This window comes from Candoia aspera, chromosome 2 (genome assembly GCF_035149785.1).
Source record: "Candoia aspera isolate rCanAsp1 chromosome 2, rCanAsp1.hap2, whole genome shotgun sequence".
NCBI lineage: Eukaryota > Metazoa > Chordata > Lepidosauria > Squamata > Boidae > Candoia > Candoia aspera.
Genome location: NC_086154.1, coordinates 196,667,699 through 196,692,473, shown reverse-complemented (window position 1 = coordinate 196,692,473; position 24,775 = coordinate 196,667,699). Strand labels below are relative to the sequence as shown.

Genomic DNA, 24,775 nt, shown 5'->3' with positions numbered 1-24,775 from the left:
ATTTCACATGCTCTGTAATGAACAAAACCATCAAGCTCCTGGTTCCAAAACCACACAAGTGTTCCAGATGGTTGCAACCAGAAGCATGTGCAGCAAAGATGGTGCCAATGTTGGAAGCATTAGATCCTGTGGAAGCCTCTGACTTCAGCACCCTAATACATCCATACCTATAGCTCTAAAAGGGTCAAACAGGCAGTAAGAATAGCTGTGTACAGACAGGTAGCACAGAGCATCTTTCACACGGAAAGGACATTGCAATGCTAGATGGATTTACTGAGAAGACCAGAGAAACACAGTTGAAAATATTTTATTTCAAAGTTAGGTACAACCAATATAGAATGGGTGTTTTTAAAAATTAGTTACTAGTATTCATTGATGGAAACAGTTTCCCATGGTATTTATTTTTATTTATTATACTTTTTAAACCACCCAATAGCCAAATCTCTCTGGGTAGTTTACAATAAAATATGCTAAAAATACTATTTGAATAAAAATGTATACAATAAAATCAAATAAAATGCAAAATAAAAACACCATATAAACTAGGAAGCTGCAAGCGGTCATTTGAAAATTAAAACAGTATGAACTAAATTATAAGTAAAATACAAGTAAAAGCCAGTTAACAAGCCAGGGAAAACAGAAAAATCTTCATCAGGTGCTAACATGATGCTAATGTGGGAGCTAGTCAAGCTCTCTGGGGAGGAATTCCATAAACGGAGTGCCACCAGAGAAAAAGCTCTTCCTCTTATAAAGGGTCATCTCACCCTTTTTGGTAAGGAGATCTGGAAGAGGGTTTCATTAGATGATCTCAAGGTCTGGATAGGTACTCCTTCAGGTAATCTGGTCCTAAGCTGTTTATGGCTTTAAAGATCAAAGCCAGAATTTTGAACTGAGTCCAGAAATGGACCAGCAACCATTGTAGATGGTGAAGACCTGGCATAATATATTTGTATCAGCCAGTCCTAATGAGCAGTCTAGCCACTCTATTTTGATCTAAAGTTCCTGGACCATTTTCAAAGACAGCCTCATTTCCAACACATTGAAATAATCCAACCCATTCACATAATTACTGAGTGTGTGAGTAACTGTTGTGAGGCTGCCTTTGTCCAGGTAAGGTCGCAGTTAGCCAAAAGTGATAAAAGGTACTCCAGGCCACCAAGGCCACCTCAGCTTCTAATGAAAGTGATAGATCTAGGAGCAGCCTCAAATTGCAAACCTGTTCACTTCAGGTAAATGCAGACCCCTCCAGGACAGGCAGGGCACCACTCAACTGGACAGATCCACCACTCACAATCAGTATCTTCATCTTGTCTGGACTGAGTCTGTTCATTGGCCCTCATCCAGTCTATTACTTTGCCAAGCATTGGTTCAGAATACCAACCACTTCACCCAAGGTAGATTTGGATATCTGCATACTGATGGCACTTTGGATGACCTCTCCCAGGGTTTCATGTAGATGTTAAAGAGCATAGGGAATAAAATGAGTCCCGGAGGGACTCCATAACGCAACTACCATGCGGCAGAAAAGAATCCCCCAGCACCATCTTCTGGAAATGGTCTCCAAGTAGGAGAGGAACCACCATAGTACAGTGCCCCCACATCCTAACTCTGACAGCCTGTTCAAGAAGGTATCATGGTCTTGTGGTATAATTTAGGCCCACAGAATGATGTGGGAAGAGGTTTATATATGCTCATTACCGAACAACTCAAGTAGAGTACACAGGTATGAGTGAGCTAGGGTTAGGGTTTCTAACCCTAGACATCATAACCCTTAAGGCTAAACACTGTCTGTCTACATACAACCCCTGATAATTACCTTCAGTTAAACCATGAGATCTCAGTGTACCTCTTTATTATTTCTGCAGATGCCAGAATTTCTCTTTCCCTCTGCAGATGTTTATCTTCACATGCATCAGGCTGAAGGGACAAGATACTGCCTACATATGATACAGCTGCTGGAAAAGTTTCAGTCCCGCAGTTACATATAGAGGCTCCCATTCCCTGAACTTTTATGTAAAATTCCTATTTTACATTACATATTTGGTTTATTCTTTCTGAACCTTATTCTCTAGCATAGCATGAGAATATAGCTGTCCCTCTTCTCATTTTTCGCTCTGTACACATCTTCCCTCCCTTCATGTTAACATATAATACCATCACTCAGTGACTATAAGCCTGCTATGCCCATGAAATTGGATGTTAGAATGTGCATAATTGGAGAAGAAGCCTAGTATAAGACCTAGAAAATATGTTTATATAAATTTTACTTTTCTAACTTTTATCCATCTAATCTTATCAGGATAAAGATGAGAGAATGGAATTACCTCCTGTTCAAACAAGTTTATTCAGCAGCTGAAAGCCAAAATGGGCGTGTCATCTGGAATTCCATGAGTGGATCACCTACATCTTTTAAAATTGTAATGGTGTGTGTGAATGATCTTGGAGACAGGAGGAAGAGCCGCAGCCTAGAAATTTGAGACTGAAGGAAGAGGGGTGGTGAAAGTGTATCAGAAGGGACCCTCCCTAGTTTCGGGAGAGTAGAAGTGAGGGACAGGAGAGGTACTTTCAGACTTGGAAGATTCTGTTAATGTAACCTTACAGTAAAGATAGAGCTAGCACTCCTGAGTGTACTTCTTGTCTGACTACCTTGCACAGCTGACAAAAATGTTTAAAAGTCGATTTTTGGATACATGATATATCAAGCTATGATACTGCTGATTTCCCATCTGAATTGTCCCTCTTCTATAAGCTATTTGTCTAGCATGGAAAGAAAGAAAGATGTACAAGGAACTTATTAATGACAAACCAGGACTGACATCCAGCTAATCTCACATTATAAGCATAAAGTGATAAAAGTATGATTTATAAAACAGCATAGTTATAAGTACAAATACTCTGTACAATCATAGGCTGACTTTATAATAGCCTTTTTGAAATTGATGCCCTTTAGATATGTTGGGCTTTCTATTTCTATTAGAGAGATAGGAGCTGACATCCAATGCATTTGGAAAAAAATTAACTTTGAAACAGCAGCTTTGTATTACATTATTTCACACAATCAGTAGGTGATGAAAGCAAAGCTGTTCCTTCCTCATATTCTTCTTCAAGTCAAGCACGCACTGACACACAAATTCTATAGGGTTTAGGTGTAAGAGACAGTCCATATACTGGTGTTATATCTAGCTGATCTTCAAGTAATTTCTCCAGTCTCAGCTGCTGCAAGACAGTGGTGAGGATAACAAAGATCTCATTACGTGCAACTTCTTCTCCCAAGCATTTTCGGAGCCCCATTCCAAAGATCAAAACCTTTTCAACCAAGCTCTTGTTGAGTTCACCATTTTCATTCAAAAATCTCTGTGGTTTAAACAAGTCAGGGTCTATCCACAAGTTTCTGGAACAGAAATAAATGAGTGTAGAAAGAAAAAGCGGGAAACTAAAATATGATTCATAAGAGAAGCAAAAAGAGTTCATAAGCATACTACATTTGATTTCAAAACTTAAATCCACCAGCCTTCAAAATCACTTGACCATAACTGAGAATGAGAGAAGCAACACCCTCGTGGCTGTCTATCAGGAAGAAAATGATGAAATGTTCAAGACAATGTCATCATGCCAATGCTGTGACTTATGAACTTGCATTAGATATCAGAACCCAAGTATATAATCATGGCATTTACATAATGTCATCATGTCTGAAGCAAAGATTTGGTCTTGCTAGAAGAACTTTATCAACAGCACCACTAGCAGAGAGACACAGGCAAAACCTCTAATGTCTAAATCCATATTCCCTAACTTAATGCCCAACACATGAAGCCTGGGAGAAAACTGGTCTAAATAATCCCTAGAAACCATCACAGAACTAAATGAGAAATGGCCTAACTGTAACTTCAAGGATCATCTAAAAGCAGCTCAATATGAATTTCTATTTGCAGAGCTTGAGATGCATATGCCCTTCCCTGTCCAGAGTTTTCCTCCCCACAATTTCTTCCCTGTGGGGAAAAGAGCCATTTTCCTTTGAGCTGATTTCCCCAATGCTCCCTGTAAGAAATTGTGCTGAGGCTGAGTAAGAAGAGTATCTCTAAACAGAAACAATCAGTAGGTGGGAGATCCCATTACTGGCCTATTAAAGAAATGGATTCTTAGTCCCTCATGCAAACTTCCAAGGAGAAAGAGATTCAAAAGCTTTGAACAGATTCTATCTTAATGACCTCACTGATAAAGGACAGTGAGTGGTGGGTTCCTATCTCACTTCTCAAGATTCTGTACTCTAAGCCCTAATGCTTGGCATTAAACTTGTCAGAGAAAGTCTGTGTGAACCTTGCTTCTCCCATTCTCCCCTGCAGCTAAGGGGCTTGATGCTCCTTTCACCAGATCATTCCTCATGAAATCGGGAGAAGAGTCACAGCAACATTCAGTGGGTGGGCACATGTCCCTGTATTTTTGGAAGGGAGACTCTTTCAGTTATATGGTCACAGGACTGTTGTAAGGGCTGAAATTGACAGGGCAGGAAGCAAAAGGCCACCGACCACAACAGGCCATTCTATAAACCAGCTGCAGGTGTCTTTCCCATTTCTGTGTGGGAAAAGAGCAGCAAAAAGTCCATTACGATGAAAATGTGGACCACAAAAGGCCAGTTGCTTGCTTGCTTCTTTGCTTGCTTTGGGTAATTGTATCCTGCAGTCGTTAAACTTCTGCACATATATGACTCCCAGTTTGCAATAAAGCATGAAACATCTGTGTATCTAACACTTTGCAAACTGCTAAAAAGGGCTGAGAGAGATACAAACAAGAGGAAAACATGAAGGGGTGTGCTGACCTAGGAAGCTGAAGAGTTACTTCAGAAGCTGCAGCAGGAAACAGATGCTTTAGTTAATAAAAGTACATCAATTAAAGTCTTGCAAAAACAAGGGGGAATGGTTGGACAGGCAAGTACATGAGATAAGGGAGGAAAGCAAATAATGTTTTTAAGAGAAGTGCTTAGAAGAGCTGAATATAGCACCAGCTTCAAAAGATGAATCTTTCTGTACTCCAACAGGTTACAGAATCACCTGAGAAAATACACACAGTATGCTTTAAGGTGGGGTGAATTTGATTTCTGTGAAGAAGCTGTGAAGAAGAGAAAGATATGTGCTCCAATTTACTGGGGAAAATGGTTAGTGCGTCACCTGGAATTCAGTACAAATATCTGTACAACCATCCACATATATACTACGTTGGGGACATACTACAACTACTACTGTCAGATTGTGCACACACGAAGCTCAGGTAATAGCTAAAAGTGGGTCATTAAGTCCTCATAACTGTTTAGAATAGGGTCGCAGACTACAGTAGTAGCATAAGGAAAAAAACCACAGTAAACAAGTCTAATACCACTGTTGCTATTACTATTATTACCTTCTTCTAGTACTTACTCGTCATGATTAACTTGATACATATTAATGAACGTACAGGTATTTTTTGGAATATAGTACCCATTGAGAACGGTGTCTTTGGTAGTACTAGAAAATATTAAAAACAAAACAGCATTTACTCCAACACGGTGACCCAGATTGGCACAATCATTTAACATTATTCCATGGTGCCTTCAAATACCTGAACAAAATAACCTTGAATAAATGTAGGAGGGCATATGTAGGATAGAATTCATCCCTGTGTGCATATCATAATTATTGCTATGACTGTCCTCTCATGAGGTTCAGGCAATAGTTTAAAAGGTGGAGACAATTGCAGTAGTTTGTTGTCTGGCCTTCGTGGCTCTGCTTTCTGCCCAAAGGTTCCAGAATGGTGCAATTTGTGTGGTTCTGGACTTTGGTGATTCACTCCTAGTTCTCCTTTTGTGGTAATCTTTACATCGGTTGGGGCTTCTGGAGTGTTAGCTGTTTAAATTGCTGGTCTTGACCTCCCAGTCTGCACATTCAGGAACGCCCCATTATTTGAAGAGCACTTTAGGTTTCAGACCTTCTTCTGTCTAGCTCTGGCCTACTTTTTGGAACTAACTTCCCCTTGAACTACATTTGGGGGTCTGATCTCCTAAGATGTAAAAATGCTTCTTTTTCCAGGTCCTTCATAAAGCTGATAAATTTTCTTTTCAGTGGCAGTTAATTAAATTATGATAGGGCAGGGATTGAATAATGTTTCAAACTGTTTGTTATACTGTTTTATAGTTTATGTGGGCTACTTTGTACTGCATTCTCTGTACTGCACTTAGATACTGTATGCACATTCTAAATGAAAATATGGTACACAACATGCATTTACATGGCAGTCACCATTTTGCACATGCACACACATGGCAGCCATCATTTTTTCACCTTCCCACATAATGTCAGAATTATGTAACTCTGGCTTTATGCAACCTGGTGACTACTATGTGCACTGTCTTTCAAGGTGATGATGGGTTGTAATCTTGGGGAGAATGTAAAATATTACATACTGGTTACTTTATTGCAATAGCACATTCTCTTCTTTTGGACAACAGAAATGAACAGACTTTTGGGATAAGAGCAAAAGCAATAATAATGGACTGCATCCTAGAGTTATAAGGTTAGAACACTTGAGACAGGAGAAACTGATTGTGCTTTCAGCACTCTGCAGGACACAAGATTCTATCTAATAGCCAGTGTTGGAACAATACATTCTATCTTCCCCTTGCAATCACTTGCAGTCCTTCCAAACCAATATACTAGGGGGAAACTCTGGAAAAGATTTTTGGGATACAGAGGGAGGAGCATGGCAAGAGAAGTCCGGCTGTGTGAGCAGGTCTACTGAAAGATTTTGGATAGAATGAATAAAAAGGATTCAGTGGATGCAGACAAAATTGTGTTAGAGGCTGCATCATCTTTTTCCACCTATGAGGCTATTTTACCATTAGGACAAACAGTGAGAGACAGATGTGGGGAAGGGTTTCCTATGGCCTATGCTGAATTAAAAGAGTCTCAATATTTAAGAGACAAAGGAAATTCTCTCTCTCTCTCTTTCCCCCTCTTCAGATGTAGTTTAGGTAGAAGAGAAGCTTGCCTATCCTCATAGATTTTTTTACTAAATTTACCTTTTCCTTCAACTACAATGGATGTCTGCTAGCATTCACTGTGAGCTGGGCTAACCTTACACTCTACATCTAATATATTATGAATATTTGTTTTTAATGTTTTGCTGCTTACTACTGTACCTCAGTATACTCTCAGCACTCTGTTTAGTGTCCAAAGTAAGAGTACGACACTATTCAGGACTGTAACTTCTCACAAGCGTTGAGTGTCAGTCTCCAACAAACAGAGTATCATTTCTGTACATCAGATCCTGGAGTATTAGTGTCCCAGCATTTCCCTTTTGATTAGCCACATCTTTCTTATGCATATTTCAGTTTGTAAGGCATTCATTGAAATAAAAATGATAGCATCCTTTCTATCCTTGTCATGGTCATTGCATTCTGCAGAAATTCAGTAATAATAAACACTGTTCATCCAGCATTTCTTTCCCTTTCTTTGACAATCTGAAATCTCACATCATAGGGGATTTTTGTGTCAATGCCATGTAGAAGATCAAATAACAGTACTAGCAGAACTTGCCAACGTATAAACAAACCCACTCCCCAATGTTACTTCTTACCAGTGAGGAATGGTGAATGGAATAAAAGAGGTGTGCCTGAAGACTTCATTGATGAAAGCTTCTATATAATGCAAGTCTTTTCGGTCTTCAAACCTTGGAGGTCTTATCCCAATGTTTCCATCTTCAAAGAATAAAACAGAACTTATTTAACACGAACTATTTCACAACTGAAGTCTTCAATCTTTATATTACAGTGGAACTCTATATAATGAACCAGTTGGAGAGGGGGGGTGGCCATTATTCCCATTAAATCTGAGTATGTCCTTGCAGCGATCGATGTCAGTTGTATGTTGCAAATTATGTCATTTGCCAGATGATATCAATACACAAATGGAAAGAAATATTATTTACATCACTATGCAAACTGAAATTTGTCCAGAAACTTGCTCTATTTTAGTTGAAATCCATTTAGTTGAAATCTAGTAAATCAAGGTTTCACTGCATTTGGTATTTATTTATTTTAAATCACTCAGAAGCAACATTACCAATTTCTTCTTGAATTTTTGTCTGAATTTCTGGGTTGTTTATCAGGTACAGAAATATCCACTGAAAGCATGATGACAGTGTACCAAAACCTGGAAAAGAAATGAAACAATATTAGAATTGCAGCTACATTAGAACTTAGTACCTGAAACATGGGCAGCTTATAATGGAAATGTACATTAATTACAACTGAAAACTTAAAGGACAGATTCCATATGAAACTGCTTTTCCACAATCAGAAATCAATTATTTTTGATAGCTCATTTTAGCAGTTTACCTAACTGTCAATACTGCAACATGGGACTGTATGTTAGTGAAAAGTGGGCTAGAAATTATACAAATAAATGAATAAATACATTCAGGTTTATAGGCTCATTCTTGAATTTGTAGGCCAGTCCCTTCCAGTTGACTCTGGGTGGTGCTGCAAAATTAAAACAACAAGATAGTACAAAGCAGCCACAGCAATAAAAACAGTGATCATTCAGGTAGCAAAAACTCTTGATTTACATTGCTCACAGCTTCCAGCACCCTTCATCAATCTAACACAAAGCCTGAAAGAAAGGCCAATTACTTAAAGAGTATTTAAAAATGAACAAGGTGGGAGCCATGAGGATCTCTGCAGGGAATTCTGTTCCAAAGAGCAGGTCCTACAACAGAGAAGGCCTACCTTCTGGGACCCACTAGGTGACACAGCTTAATTGAAGGGACTTGACGCTAGCCAACACAATTGGAATAAACAGGACAGGAAGACATTACAGGGGAAAGGCTGTCCTTCAGACAGCTAGGTCATATGCCATGTAGGGCTTTACAGCAGCACCAGTGCCTAACGACTCTTGCATTCCTCTGACAAGAATATCTCTGCATTCTTCTACAGTTCCCTACCCAGATCCTTACAGCCTCCAGAAACTTGGAGATGTCCTAACAGTCAGGAACCACGCTGAGGCGAGGAATAAGTCTCTAGTGTTTTATTACTGCTACATTAGACAGAAAATCCTAACTGAAGAAACGTGAGAAAACCCATACAGATAAACCCCAAAAGTCAAGGCGGGTCTGTTCTGTGTCTCTTTGAATGACTGCTCAACTCCTCACTACTACGCATGCGTTTTCCCCCCCGAATAGGGGCCCCCTCCTGCTCACCATCAGCGCTCAAGACAGAAGACCTTGACAGCACTGATTGGTTGGCCCAGATTTGAGACATACAACAGAGCGTCATCAGCATACTGATGATACCTGAGCCCAAACTGATGGATGACCTTCCCAATGGTCATCAGTTCAATATTTCCTGCCCTCTGGAACATTCTTCCCCTGGAGGTGAGACAGGACCCCTCACTCCTGGACTTCCGTAAAAAACTAAAAACCTGGTTTTGCCAGCAGGCCTGGAGCGGAAAGGGGAATAGCCACTTCTGGGGATGGCTAGTGCCCTAGAATGGCCCTTTATACTCACTGATGGAGAACCTTCAGCCATCTGGATTTTATCACATTTTTATATTTATTGCTTATTTACATTTGTATTTATTGTATTTATAACTATATTGAATTTTAACTTTGTTTTATTGTAAACCACCCAGAGTCCCTCCTTTAGGGGGGAGATGGGTGGTGATAAAATTTGATTGATTGATAAATAAATAAATGTTAAGAGGAGAATGTCAAACCCTTAGGCACCTTGCAAATTAGGAGCCTCCGGCTCAACCTCTTCCTTCCAACCAATACCAACTGGAACCAACCATCGGGAAAGGTGAGCCACCATAAAACTGTGCCCTCCACTCCCACTCCCTGCAACCTGTTGATGGTTTTGAAAGCCATTGTGACATCAAGGAGGACCAGGATGGTAGCTCATCAACAAGTGGACTAATGCTGTCTCCACTCTGTGTCCAACCTGAAACCCAACTGAAAAGGATCCAGATAATCCACTACCTCCATAACATCTGTAGCTGCAACCCAATCACCTTTTCAAGAACCTTCCCTAGGAAACTGGAGACTGGATGATAATTGTCCAGGATGTTAAGGTTCACCAATGGTCTTTTGAGGAGGGAGTATATCACCACCTCTTTCAAGGCCAGTAGAACCACCACTTCTCAAAAAGGCCAGTGACCTAAACACACATCACTTTCCAAGCAGCCTTCACAAGCTGGGAGGGACCAGGATCTTATAAGGTGGCCAGATACAAAGTACCAAGGATCCTGTCTATTTCGTCAGAAATTACAGGGTCAAATTCTTCCCAGGTAACAAGCATGACTGTGCTTCAGGCATCTTGACTGGACCAGCCCGGCTGGAGTTAAGTCCAAGCAAATCTGAGCCAGATACTTAGAATATTCTTCACAATGGTTCAAAAGATGATCCTCAGGCCCATCCCTGCCCAACAAGGAGCAAGTCACCCTGGTCAGCTATCAGCAGATGCAGTAAAAGTGGAAAAATAACTATGTTTCACCAGGCTCAGGCTCTTATTGTCATGATGTAACATTCATGTTGAATGCTGAAGTGAGATAGGCGATGTTCAGTTGCAGCCACAGTATTAAGTTCATTCATTATAACTTCAGTACAAGATTCACACACATGGATGAGCTTAGAGATTGTTAGAGAGACAGACTGGTGTCATCCATCCTTCTTTTGAATTTCACCACTCTGAAATCATACTTGCTAAACCCAGCAACAAGAACTCAGGAGGGGGTGTCCTCCTACAATTTCTTCACATCTTCTCTATCCAAAAAGGTACACACCAAAATATAGCTTCACTTAAAGTATTGAAAAAATAGTAATACTTACTAGCTCCAAAGATGTCATTGACAGTAATTATTATTTCTTCATTTGATAAGGTTACAGTTTTCTCAACTGCTTTTCTTTCATTGCTAACATTAATTAAGGCATCAGTGACGTCTCTGAAAATATTCTAAAGGAAGGAAACAAAATATATGATGCTATTTTCATCTAAGGATCTCGCACTATGCACTCTGCAAGCTGTAATTTGTTTAATTCTATATTGAGATAATTTATGTTATTTTTCCTGTAAGACAAGTGTAGGTCTTTAGAATCTACCAAGAGAAATTCTTTTGGGAAAAAAAGAATATTAATGATCAATAATATTAATAGTACAGTACATTTCTTAGAATGATGATATTCTGACTTCAAGAAGAGATAGAACTGAAATGCAGATTCTCACTACATAATTCTGAGATATTTCCTTATAGTCAAAAATAAGTTTTTTGGTTATAGGAAGTTCAGTCTGAAGGCTTTCAGTTTCCAGATGTATCGGGAAAGCAGATGAAGGTCCTATCACTTGTAGCAGAGGTGAGATGAGATGATGAAATTATGGGTAGATTACAAAAAAATATACAGAACAAAGAGGTAAACAAGAGTTGCAGTTTAGCTGTCACAGACAGCTGTTGATCCTGTGATCCCATCTGAAGAATGGACAATCCCTGAAATGTCTAGTACAAGCAGAGAACTCTGTGATCTCTTTGGATCAGGTTGCTTTTAGGTTTGTCTAAGCCCCTGAAGAGTGGAGAGAGTGGAAGGCAAAATGAAGAGGGGCCAACCAAGGACAAGATGGATGGATGATATTTTAGAGGTGATGGAGTCGACCTTGGGGGAGCTGGGGGTGGCAACAACCGACAGGAAGCTCTGGTGTGGGCTGATCCATGAAGTCATTAAGAGTCGGAAGCGACTGAACGAATAAACAACAAGCCCCTGAAGATTTTAGTAGCTCTGCTGTGACCTGGTCACAGCTATACTATGCATAGGTCAATCCACACTAGATAGAATATATTAAAGAGCCTTTGGGAATGGAAGGCATACTAAATAAATACATCAATAGCCATGAGGAGTTGCAGGCTAAGAAAGAGTAAGCTAAGAAACAATGGTGACTGAACAAATACTAGCTACTGTGGCTTTTGTTGTTGTTGTTGACCTTGGACGTTTATTACTGGATTGTTTTAATTTCCTTTTGTTTTGTGTGCTGCCTAGAGTTACTGTTGTGAGGTGGGCAGCCATATAAATCATTAAAATAAAATTAAAATTTTTTTTATTCTGCTAGTAGATGGGTAAAGCACCAACTCAAATGCTGGATTCTTACTCTCCACAGGTCAGATAATCGAAGAGGTACAGTTTCAGAAAGGGTAAGCCCATTCTTCTCAAAGATGGAAACAAGCAGTTGCTTCCTGCTTCTATCCTGTGCGTAGAAGAAGAAACCCTTTACTAGATGGAGAACCATGCGGGGAAGGCTTGTTCCCAAACTTGCTCCTTATATGAAGAACAAGTGGAGACAGGGACTAATTACTCTTCCCATCAGCCAGGGGAGCACCTTCAAAAGAGGGCTAATGGAGCAGGAGCTGCTTAATATCTATGCAGTGGATCTACAGAGACCTTCTTGGCTGCATTTGGTCTAAGAGGTGGAGGTCATGTATCCCTCTGCTAGTGAGAGCAGGCTTACTGTAGAAGTCAGAATGCTTTTGCCAGAAAAAGAACAAAACTTGATGGATGCCTCTTCCTGAGCAGATCTGTAGTGGTCCAAGACATAGCAGAGGAGAGTGGGTTCTAGGAAAAAAATTGTTTAGGGGCTATTCTTGATAGCAGAGAAGTAAAAAAACCTCCTACCATTATTCTGTAGACATCAGAGATATTTTAATAGTAAGAAAAAACCCAATGCTTACACATTCAGGTGGTATGTGAATTCAAAACTTGATCACCTTTCTGCCATTTCACAATAAACAGTAATGTAATATATTAACTTGGAAATAATGTTCTTTAGCTAACTTTCTGTATTTTTTTTAGTTATTTTTATACATACAGGTAGTCCTTGCTTAGTGACCACTTATTCAGCAGCCATTCAAAATTATGACAGCACTGAACGAGGAGGCTTATGACCAGCCCTCATAGTTGCGGTGGCTGCAGTGTCCCCATGGTCACATGATCACTATTCGGGTGTTTGGCAACCAGCTCACAATTATGATGGTCACAGAGCTCCACAGTCACACGATCATCACTGCAACCTTCACTGCTGGCTTCTGACGAGCAAAGTCAATGGGGAAGCCAACAGGAGGTTGCAAATGGCAACCATGTGATGTTGTGCTTAACAACTGCTCAGGGTTCACTTAATGACAACCGAAACTGCCACAACTGCCCTAAGTTGGCATGGTCACGTGACATCGCGCTTTAAAACTGTGTTGCTTAGCAACAGAGTTGCCGGTCCCAATTACTGTTGTTAAGCGACAACTACCTGTAGAATCCCCAAGCATATAGTGGAACTATAAGCAATACAGAACTGTTTTCAGTTCCCACTGTTCAAAGCTTACCTTATCGTATGTGACATAATGGTCTTCCACATGCTGTGCAACAAAGTTATTGAATTTTCCAAAAAACACGCGAGCAACCTTTGCAGCAGGAAGTGGAAGATAACGAAGACATGGTATGAAATCAGCTGGATTGATGACACCTGTGATTTTTATCAGATCATGACTCAGTTTAATCACACTCAGAAACTGTTCATCATTGCGGCTGTACCTCTTGCCAAAGCAGAGGGCGCAGACAACATTGGCCACAGTACAGGTTGTCACCACAACAGGATCAAAGCTCCCTTTCTTTGAGAGTTCTAAAAAAGTTTTTACCAGTTCTGATGCCTCAGCACAAACATGCTCTTCAAGAAGACAAGAACAAGTGGAGGACTTGGCTTCAGACTTGGCAAGTGACCTTAATGCCTTGACAGCAATCTTTTTCTGCAGCTTCCAACTCTCTCCAAACTTCACTGAAAATGATAAGCTCTCACCATTGGCAAAAAAAGAAAAGGTGTGCATATCAGGTCGGCCAGCAAAACTTTCTCCATCTTTCAGCAGCACTTGTTTTACAGCATCCAGCCCATTAACAACCACAACAGGAACCATTCCAAGCTGTATCTGAAACACATCTCCGTATTTCTTCCTCATCTGATCAAAGAAAACATAAGGATTCTCTCCAAGCTGGAGAAGATTCCCCAAAATAGGTAGTGACCAAGGTCCTGGTGGAAGTGGTTGTTTGCTCTTTGTTAAAAATCGTACATAGATTAAGATTAATACTATAGTAAAGAAAGCAATCATCACCTCTGAAAAGGAAACTTCCTCAATTGCAAAACTCATTTTCAGAAAGGATCTGCAAAGGAAAATGCCAGAAATTGAAACTCTTTTCAAAAGCCTGTCAGACAAATGTATGGATATACAATACAGAGTTACGAAAGTGTTACGTGCCTATGCATCCATTTCCAATTTTTAGGAAATAATTCTGAATATTGTCTGAGGGGTGACAATGCTGACTCAGAGTTCAATTTCTTTGGAATGAAGTATCTGGAGGCTAACGATATTTCTGAGATATAAGTTCATACAGGTGTAGATAGAGAGAGAGAGAGAGAGACAGACAGACAGAGATAAAGAGACAGACAGATAGAGAGACAGAGAGAGAGAGAGAGACAGAGACAGATGAGGATTGTGGGACAGAGACACACACAGAGAGAGATTGGAGCATAAAGTGTGAGGTTCACAACATTAGCATTCAAATAGGTTCTGGTTTCTTACTAAATTTCTAAGAAAAGCCCCAATGCCATGGGGTTTCTAGCAAAGAGCAAACTCTCCTCTTTGCCTCAATTCCAATGTACACACAACACTTTCTTCTACACCAACTGCTTCTCCCTAAGACTCTTAGGAGTGGGGAGAGGAAAGATCCCTAGGCTGTTTCAGCTCCTGTCTGGTGTCCTTTGACAGATCTTATTCACTCAAAAAAATACAGAATTAGAATTTCAGAATTAGCATAAGGAGGAAGGAATTATTCAGATTCACACCCCCTCCACAGTAATAAAAGATAAATCAACTTCCTTCTGCACAAAAGATTCTACTTCTTGGAGGGAGGGAAATATGTGAAGAAACCCTGAAATAAATTAATTAGGTTAGACATTCTCTCAGTTTTGCCCTTCTAGGATTAAAAGGTGTCTATCCATCCACCTGGAAATTTCAGAACCTCTGCCTACACATATTGGATAACTCCTTAATGTCCTTAATATAACACAACCACTTTTTTCATCTTTGTGAGCAGGTTTTCCACATGTTCAGGAAAAATTTCATACAAGACACTTGCAATTTCTGAAGACCTGCATGCAGTTTTATTTTCTTGACAGGGTTCTTGGAACAGGGTTCTCCACCCATTAGGTCAAGAAACCCCTGCCTACAGCTAACAACTGCAACTCCCCTTATCCACAGCCAGTACTGACAATGGTGGCGAAGGATTAATGGGATTTCTAATCCAACATGCTGGAAGACATTGTGTCAGAGAACATACATTCCAATAAACTGTACACTATTAGATGTTTCACAGCTTAGCCTCCAGAGCACTAGCACAATATAATTAATATAATTATATTAATTAGATATAATTAATATAATTCTCGCCTGGGATGGGAAGGGCAATTGTTCTTCCTGGAAGTGGCTGGCGCCATAGAGCCCTCTCCACCTGTCGCTACTTAGATTTTATATCTATTTTTATTTTTTTACTTATATTTGGCTGTTTTTATTGTATTTTATATGTTTATGGTTTTAATTGTTAATTTTATTGTAAACCGCCCAGAGTCCCCCTTTTGGGGGAGATGGGCGGTGATAAAAATTTGAAAATTAATTAATTAATCAATCAATCATAACCCGTCCTACCCATATCTTTTTCCTGCCACATCCCAGCACATTCCTCATTCCAACACACTCCAAGGGCAACCTCAGCATGGACAAGATCCTTGGAGAGATGCAAAGTGACTGGGAATAAAGGCAGTTGAGGAGTTGGCAGTGGGGATAGTAAATGTCTTGTCATTCTGGGTTTCTACTGTTCTAAGGATGGGGGGAGAACATTTCAACTCAGCAATGGGAAAACATCCTAAGATATATACATCCCCAGTTAATTAGGCAATCCTCAACCCTTGCTTTCATTTTTAAAAGAACAGGGGTCTTCTGTCTCCAAAAATGTATTCCCCGTGTATACATAGATTAGATATAGCTGAGCATTAGAGAAAGGAAGGCATTTTATATATGTTTAGAAGTACTGCACTACATTATTTTTTCATGTTTCCTAAAGCTGAGCCATTTTTTTCACTTTGAACAGTTGGGATTCAAATTAATCTATGGCTGAGTCCCAAACCTGCAAATGTTTGTGTGTGCCTACAAGTCCTGCAGTTTTCTTGGATTTCAGAAGATTTTGGAAGTGGTTTGCCAGTGCCTCCTTCCTAGGACTGGGAGACAGAGAGTGGCCCAAGGTCACCCAGCTGGTTTTGTGCCTAAGGCGGGACTAGAACTCTCAGTTTCCCGGTTTCTAGCCTCGTGTCTTAACCACTACACAGGACTGGCTCTCAAACCTGCACATACTTTGCCTGAATTATACCCAAATCCTGAAGATGCAGTAATAGATTTCAACATCACCAAACAGCTAACTTAGCACAGACAGTTTAGAATTAAATTCCCAGGCAAGTTTAACAAACGTAGGTTATCACATTCTTACATTCCTGCTACTTTCCTTTTTCTACTTTCCTGAAAAGAAAAAGTTTAACTATGGGGAGGCTGGATATAGTCCAGGTCCCAGACCTCCAGAGTTGACCCACCACAAACAAACAAGAGGCAAAAGGCAGAAATGAGAAGGAAGCTGGACTGTAAGGCAGGACTTAACAGGGAATTGTTTCACCCATCATGCTAACTCAGTGTTTCTCAACCTCAGCAACTTTAAGATGTGTGGACTTCAACTCCGAGAATTCCCCAGCCGGCCATGCTAAGTCATTGCTAAATTCTACCATGGTTTTGCACAAGTCATAATGTTTTGACTGACACATCATGTTAAGCCATAAGCAATGTTGAAGACCACAATGGATGGATTTATACCTTACATTAAACCCGAACTAAATGAAACACATTATGGCTTAGTCTAATGTGGCAACCCAACATTTGACATTAGGTGGCAAGCAAGGCCAACTCCAGCTTGCTAAACAAAGTCTTGACCAGTAAAGGCAGAAAAACCAAAACAGAGGGAGGAAGAGTATTAATATCAAGAAGAATTAATCAGAGAACGTGTCCAGCTAAAGCAGGAGCTTCTGTGATGGCGGAAACAGAACAAACAGCAACTATTTGCAGGAAAACACAAATTGATTAACCATTAGGTGTTTGTCTAAAACACCACTTGCAGTTGGGTTTCAATTTAAACTGCATTTTCAAGGTGTCTTGAAGACTATATAGATGTGCACACTTGGCATTACTGGAACGAATACTTGCACAAATGGCGTACTTTGAACAGATCCAAACTTTAACTTTTTGTGCCTCTAAAACTAGAAGTATTTATTGGCATCATTCCCTTCCCCTGATACAGAATTCCTTAAAGACATCTTGGCTTTTCTCATGGGAGTTGAGTAGCAAGAAACTGTGGGCGGGGTGGGGAGCAGGAATCAGAAGTGATTTTCAGACCCAGGAATTCTGGACAACTTCCTGCTTGGAAAAGACTTCACAATAAACAATCTTCTAAATTTCTTTCTCATATACAAGCAGCAGGAAAGTTCTCTTCAAAAAAGAGCTGAAGACTGGAACTTCATAGAATTTACATCTCCCAAAATGCTTTCCCCTGATGCTAATATGAAAGAATGGAAAGAAAGTTGGTCATTTTCATAAAGTCTACTTATATCAGGTTTTGGGGCTTTTGCAGGGTGGAACGTCTGAAAGTGAAACAAGTACATCATGTTAAAATGCCTTTGCACTAGCTTTGCAGTAACGACGTTCAAAGATTAGATTCAAGAGAGAAAAAGGTGCATTTTTTTAGCATGACTCACGACGACTTTTTAAGGCAAGTGCTAGTGCCCTTATAAATATCACTGGTGCCAGCCTAGCTGAGGTTGCACATTAGTATGCAAAGTGAATTTTGCCTTCTTTTCTTCCAAGTTTTTTATTATTGTTGTTGTTGCCACATCGAACTTGATTACTTTTATTACAGTTATGCGGAGAGGGAGTATCTCTAAGTTAAATATATTTTCTAAGATATGATTTTTAAATTAACCAGCGCTGAGCCTAGAATGTGTGTAGACTGTCTTCACTCAGAAGTCTTTCTCCTGACCCTTAAGAAGTTCCTTGGTCACTCTGTCTCAGGCAATAAAAAGAAAACCTTACATATTCCTTTTGCATCCGCCTGAGGAGAGGTGAGTCGACCTGCAAATGAAGCCCATGTATCTTTTCTGCAAAAAGCTGAACAGTGGGATTTTCCACTTGCAACGCAGCCAGGAAGCTTGCAAAAGGGACACTGGAGCGCCTGTCATTATCTGGGCAACCTGCAAAGGTCGGCGCGAAGCCGCGAGAAAGAATTCTGCATCTACACTTCATAGGCCTTTTGATCTGATTTAGAGAAATAAATCCTTTTCCACCCCTTTTTATTGTCTTTCCTACCGACAGCAGGCTCAGTGCGGCGTAAAGAGCGTGGCGGGAGACTGAGCAGAAGCGCCCGCCCAGCCAGGAAAGCAAGACGCGGTGCGCGAGGAACGTCGAGCCCGCCGTAAACGAGGACCCCTTAGCCCAACTCGCTTGGTGCAACGGAGCTAGTACAGGTTACAACTGCTTTCTGGCTCCTGGCGAGGGCTCGTCTTCCGTGCGCGAGGCTTCCAGCTGCTTCCCGTTGGAGAATTTTTTGTACGTTGCCTCAGAATGACGCACGGGCGCAGCTCTTGGAACCCTCTCGAGTGCCTCCTTCCAAACGCGGGAACGCTCTCGCCTTGGGCCCCTCGCTAGCGTGACTGCTTGTTGCGCATAATCCGACTGGAGAAAGTCCATCCTTCTGCACAAGTCGAAGAGATGAGGCTAGGATTGGTTGCCGGGGTGGGTGACAGTATTCCTGAGCATGTGAAGAGGGATTTCTCTCTCCGTGGAGAGTCATTACCCTCCCTAGGTGATGGCCATGTCTCCTAGTAAGCTTAACACTGTCTGTTAAACCCAACCCTAACAAAAAGGTTCGGGGACAGAAAGAAGGAGAATACCTGTCAAATGACAGATCCAACGCAGCTGGATCTGCCACACTTCCAATATGATGACCTACCTGAGCCTTTCCAGACCTGGTGCCTTAGCAAGGGGTTGGGCTAGAGTCGTATCTAAGCAAAGTGGAGATCAACGCCTGAAACACAACTGGATGGCTTATATATGCACAGCTGGATTGCTGGCATTACTCCACTCTTCCCTGCCTAGACAAACCAGCAGTTGCCTTGACCAAGCAAAGTCCAGAACAAGTTCTAACAGGACTCCAGCTTTTCATGCACAGCTCTCAGGGCATGTGTACCCAAAGCTGGTTCAGGGTCAGTATTTGCTCCCATTCTGCCCTATAAGCTGCCAGCAAATGCAGAATTTTATTCAGTAGGGCATATAAAGAGCAGATATTGATCCAAAGTAAATGTAGATAAGAAATGAGTGGCTGTCTCAGAAACAAAATCTAGATTTCAAGAATGATGCCCAAAGCAAACTCATCATTCCCATTGAAAAAATGAGTTTTAAATCTGATTGTTTCATTGTTTATTTCTAATGAAATGGTGTTATTTTACATAGTTGCAAGGATCATTATTTTACTTGATATATAAATGAACATTTAATTATCAAAAGTAAATGAATGTCTATTTCTGACTCAATCCTAAGCCTAATGCTATGTATTTTACTAGATTATATTATTTAGAATAATAAGTTTTATCAGAATTGCTCTGTTGTATTTTCTTCACTTGTTCAAAAACTTATCACTGTTCAAAAACTTGTCCCAAAATAGTCTTGCTGTCCTATTTTACTATTGGTGAATAAGCATTCATTTTATTCTTAGAAGGAGCCACACAAATTCATTTATCATTTTAGGTGGTTATGGGACCATAAAGTTTGAAGCCCCCAGCAAATATATATTTGCCTTCAGCTTTTTGTAGCTGGGACTAGTACAGTACTACTAATTTTATATTTTAAATCAGTGATATGTGGTTCTGGTATGTCCAGGTTCAGCTGTTGGTGAACTACAGTTCCCAGCTGTCCCAGGAACTGCTAGGAACTGTAATTGAACGACGATTCCTACAAAGCAATTCTCACCCTGAAAGTTGCTAAGATTTTTTTTGCCACCAGGAGGTGCTATTGATATATGTTTTACTATAGCATGTTCTTTTTTTTCAGAATAGTAATTTTATCAGATTTGCTTTGTTGTATTTTCTTCTCTGACTCTGTGGTTAAAAAACTAGTTCCAAAATAATCTTGCTGTTCCATTCTGGTATTGGTGAATAGTTATTTTTCCTGACATTCTGCTTTTTTATCTCACTTTTTCTTTTGTCAGTCTTTTTTTATCCTGATCATAGCTTCACTGCCCATATCTATACCTGAGGATTATGGATGTCATACATCATACACAACACTTTTCTTAAATAAAAATAACCACCATATAGGATGAAATATGATGTACAAGTAATCCTTACTTAACAACCACAATTGGAACCAGCAACTCCATCACTAAGCAAAGTGGTTGTTAAGTGAGACATTACATGACTGCAACTTAAGATTTTACTGCTGGCTTCTCCATTGAATCTGCTTGTCAGAAACTATGAAGTGTGCAAATAGTGATCATGTAAATGCCTGTGGGTTGCAAAGGGCCCAAAACTTGATCATGTGACCACGGGGACACTGCAATGGTCGTCAGCATGAGGACTGGTTGTAAAGTTACTTTTTCAGTGCTGTCATAACTTCGAAGGTCTTTGAACGGGGCAGTCATTAAGCGAGGACTACCTGTATAACACTGCATGAAATACTGAGTAAGTATAGCCTTCTAAGTCATGTAATGACACCAAATAAATACTTTTGCAATATTTCTCATAACATTGTATATGATATTCTGCACATGAGGAAACATCGAATGTGCTGCTACCCTTTCTGAAAGTATACATATCCGCTTTCTGTATGTATACCCATTCTCTCTAGGTGACAGAGTTTAGCTCAGTTTCCATTCTGCATTTCTAGATCTTTTAAGAGAAATTCCTAAACAATTTAATGAGGAGCTAGTTACTTATTAGCTGGATATGTGTTCTATCTTTGCATCAAATAATGTTCATGTTAGCTTGCATCAAAAATGCCATAAATATAATTTAAAAAACAGAATAAAGCATCAGTAAATTACACATCAAAAAGCATAACAATAAGGCAGATAAAATACCAATAAAAATATAAAATCGCCAACCAAGTAACCACTTGTTAGCAAGCTTTCCCACTTACTGCAGTCAATGACTATACTGTACATATTGCAGCTGCTGCAAGACTAATGTTCTAAAACATACAAGAAGATCGCAAATGTTATAGCGAGGCTGTCAGAAGCTGATGGGTTTACTGTATAGTTAGGAATATCTGGGACTCTGTTTTTCTACTTACTGTTATATTCCTTGACTGCTTTTTCTCTGTTTCTTCTATCAATATCTATTTAGGAGTTGCTAGCCATGACCATCTCTATTAGTCTCTGTTAGGCTTGACTCACTTTTACCAGATTTGGTCTCCAACGTGTATGTCGCCTATCAAATGCAGCTGCTTGAATGTTTTCTTTCTCTCAATTATTATATAGTTTCTGCTGATTTTGATATTTCTTTGGTCTCTAGTTATGGTAGTTAATAAATAAAATAAACAGCCAACTAGAACATACTCGTATAACTCTAATTCTGACCATTTAAAACTTCTCTTTCCTTCATCTTTCTTGTATATGCAAATAAAAGATACTGTGTTGCAGCAGTTACTGCTGATACTCTGTAATTAGAGCAAAACTAGAAATACCTAGACAGCAAGAAGAACAACAAAATTATGCTGAAGCTCCTACTTGTACTGGTATGATATTTGATGAATATTCCTAGAATTATTGACCTGGAGGATGGCAACTTCCATGTCAACTCTGCTGGATCTGGGATGCTTGAGGCTGCATACAGTGGTCACTTGGATGTGCTTAGGAATCTCACAGGCCTTGACTAGAGAATGATAGCCCTCTTCCACAGTAATTTCCCAGGAACCCTTTTTTTTTGGGGGGGGAGTACCTTTGAGTCAATCTTGATTCCTGGAGACTGCCTGAAGAAGTCCCTGCAGTTTTCTTGGCAAGATTTCGGAAGTTGTTTGCCATTGCCTGCTTCTCCCTAAGGCTGAGAGAGAGAGGGATTGGCCCACAGTCAGTCAGCTGGCTTTGTGCCTAAGCAGGTTCCCTACAATTCAAAAAGTAATAAACAGCCATCAGAATTAATAGCCATTGAAAGCCTGGTCTTCCATGAATGTATCTGGTCCTCCTTTAAAATCATCCCAATTGGCTTTCATTACCACAACTGCAGGCAGTGAATTCTATAGTTTGTATGTTCTGCATAAAACAGTATTTCCTTCTCAGTCCTGACTTTTTCATCCAGGTACTTTATCATGATCAGGTCAATTTCTGTTTAAAGCAGAGACTTGTACATTTTTCTCTCTCTCTGCAGCTATGGAAGAATGTATTTGGTGGATCATTTCTGTAGATCCTGATGATTTTGGGAAGACAGTGGGGAATTTTCTTGGTTGATACACCCACAAAGAAGCCCTGGATGTTCTTAGGGATATTGGGACCTTAACACGATTGTACATATGAGGTTCTTCATTCCCCCCTATGAAGCTCCTTGGTACATCTGAGTTAAAGGTTATCAAGCAAAATGGAAAATATTGGAACATTTGAAAATATTGGTAGAGGAAGAATCATGCTAAATCTAATCTGGATAGAGGGCCTGAACTTGAACTGGAGGACTTTGCTCTTTTTTACAGGGTAGTTTGACTTGAGATATCTTTTACTTAATTACCTTACTGGATCACATAATAATATCTGGGTTTGCATAACTGATGGTTAACAATAAGTGTTCAATGGTATCTTTAAAAATGGGTTACTCTGAACCTACATCAATCCTTACTAAAATGTTTCTGTTCCAGGGACCTCAGTTTCTGTTGTCTTTCAAGTATGCTGTGATATCTCCAGTTTCTTATTTATTTTGCTCTTTCAAAACTAAAGAACTTGGGGACTTTCCCAGTTAATGATTTTTATTTTTGCAAAATACACCAAAATTACAAATATTTGGTTTTAGTTTCTTAGAGACAAGATTGCGTCAAGGCTTCTCAGGCTCATTTACAATGGTGGAATCAGCTGCTAACAGAAATTTTTGTAGTTATCTCTACAGTATTTTGTAATATGACACAAAGCAGATATAGTAGAACTTTTAACAGGCCTAATAAAGGAGAATGTGTTATGAGTTAATAAGTATACTAGACCTAATGCAAATATATGCTTAGAAAAATTGGCTTAGAACAATGTCCGATTGTACTATACTAGAGATTTTCAGATGATGTCCATATGGACTAGATGATTTGCAAGGCCCCCTCTAACTCATACTTACTCTCTGTGAGGCAACATTTGAGATGTCAAATGAATAAAACACTGTAGAACAGTGTACTGCTTGTTAAATTTATCAATGGCAGTTTGATAATTTATCAATGGCAGTTTATCCATGACCAATTCCATATGAAGAAACCATAAATTCTTTAGCCCTGCTGGTAAAAATGGGGTGCATTTTTTTTCATTCCTGCTCCAGTTCAGCCTTTTTAAAATTTCTCTTATTTTAAATCTAATGGGGCGGGGGGAGGAATATGCCAGCTCTAAAGACAGTATGCTATTTAGAGTTTTCTGGCTGTTAGAGGAATGAGGGGTTCTGAATGTGGTGGATCCAAAGCATCATCTGCCAAGTCAAAAAGTTCCTTGTTTTTCCTGGTGTGAAGTCTTGGTGCTTTTCATGTAAAACTTCCAGTAGTAGATTCATCATTACTTTTGATTAACTGATTGGTTCATTGATTCATTCATTCATTGATTATGTGCGGTCAAGTCAGTGTCAACTCTTAGATTGATTTTCACTTTAGATTACTCCCTAAAAAATGAAAAGGTTTGGGTGGCAAAACTTTTAAGAATGCCTGCTATTTTTAATGTGTGTTTTTAGTGTGTATGAGAGAGAAAGATCAATGATTTGTGAGACTCAGTGACAAATATAAAACATGTTTCTGGCCAAGGAACCCTCTAATTCTCACCAAGACTAGAGAAATGGGAAAATAGATTTTCTATAGTGTTAGATGCATGATTTTCTGAATGTTAGATGCATTTCTATAATTTCTCAATAATATGTTCTTCACTAGGAACCTAAAGTTACAATTAGAGGTATCTTTCCTCTCTGTCTCAATATGAAATACAGATCCTGAAAGTTTGGAAGAAACCATGGGTAAAGCCAAGATTTCCCCACATAAATTCATAAGGGATGACACAAAAAATGTATGTTAACTTGATAGATCAATTTCCTAAAAATAATGAACTACTAATATAAAATGGATTGATGATTTCAGCATTTCACTTAATTTTGCAACTACCTAAAGTAAGTTCCACTGCATTAAATAAATAGGCACAACACTGAATGTTATGATTGGTGAGAAAGAAGATTTCCCGATTTTAATGGACGGAGGAAAAACTTGAACTTTGATTTATTTAAATTTAGCATCCAAAATAACCTACAGATTGTGCATAGAAATCATAAAATCATTCAGTAGTATAATTCAGTTTGCTCTAGTGGTTAAGGCACCAGGCTAGAAACCAGGAGACTGTGAGCTCTAGTCCCACCTAAGACATGAAAGCCGGCTGGGTG

The 24,775-nt window shown here is 39.6% G+C and overlaps 1 protein-coding gene across 2 annotated transcripts; it reads right to left on the bottom strand.

The window, feature by feature from the left end:
• Window positions 1-291: 291 nt before the first annotated feature.
• Window positions 292-19,218, bottom strand: LOC134491398 (cytochrome P450 1A1-like). Of its 2 annotated transcripts, XM_063295131.1 has the most exons (7): window positions 19,141-19,218; window positions 13,377-14,205; window positions 10,852-10,975; window positions 8,091-8,180; window positions 7,606-7,726; window positions 5,412-5,498; window positions 292-3,391 (listed from the first exon to the last, which is right to left on the bottom strand). In XM_063295131.1, exons 2-7 carry the CDS (start codon window positions 14,190-14,192, stop codon window positions 3,109-3,111), a joined length of 1,521 nt encoding a protein of 506 aa, XP_063151201.1. In that variant the 5' UTR covers window positions 14,193-14,205; window positions 19,141-19,218; the 3' UTR covers window positions 292-3,108. The 2 variants fall into 2 exon arrangements, with proteins under 2 accessions (XP_063151201.1, XP_063151203.1); XM_063295133.1 differs by lacking the exon at window positions 19,141-19,218 and having other exon boundaries at window positions 13,377-14,241.
• Between the last annotated feature and the right edge of the window lie 5,557 nt (window positions 19,219-24,775).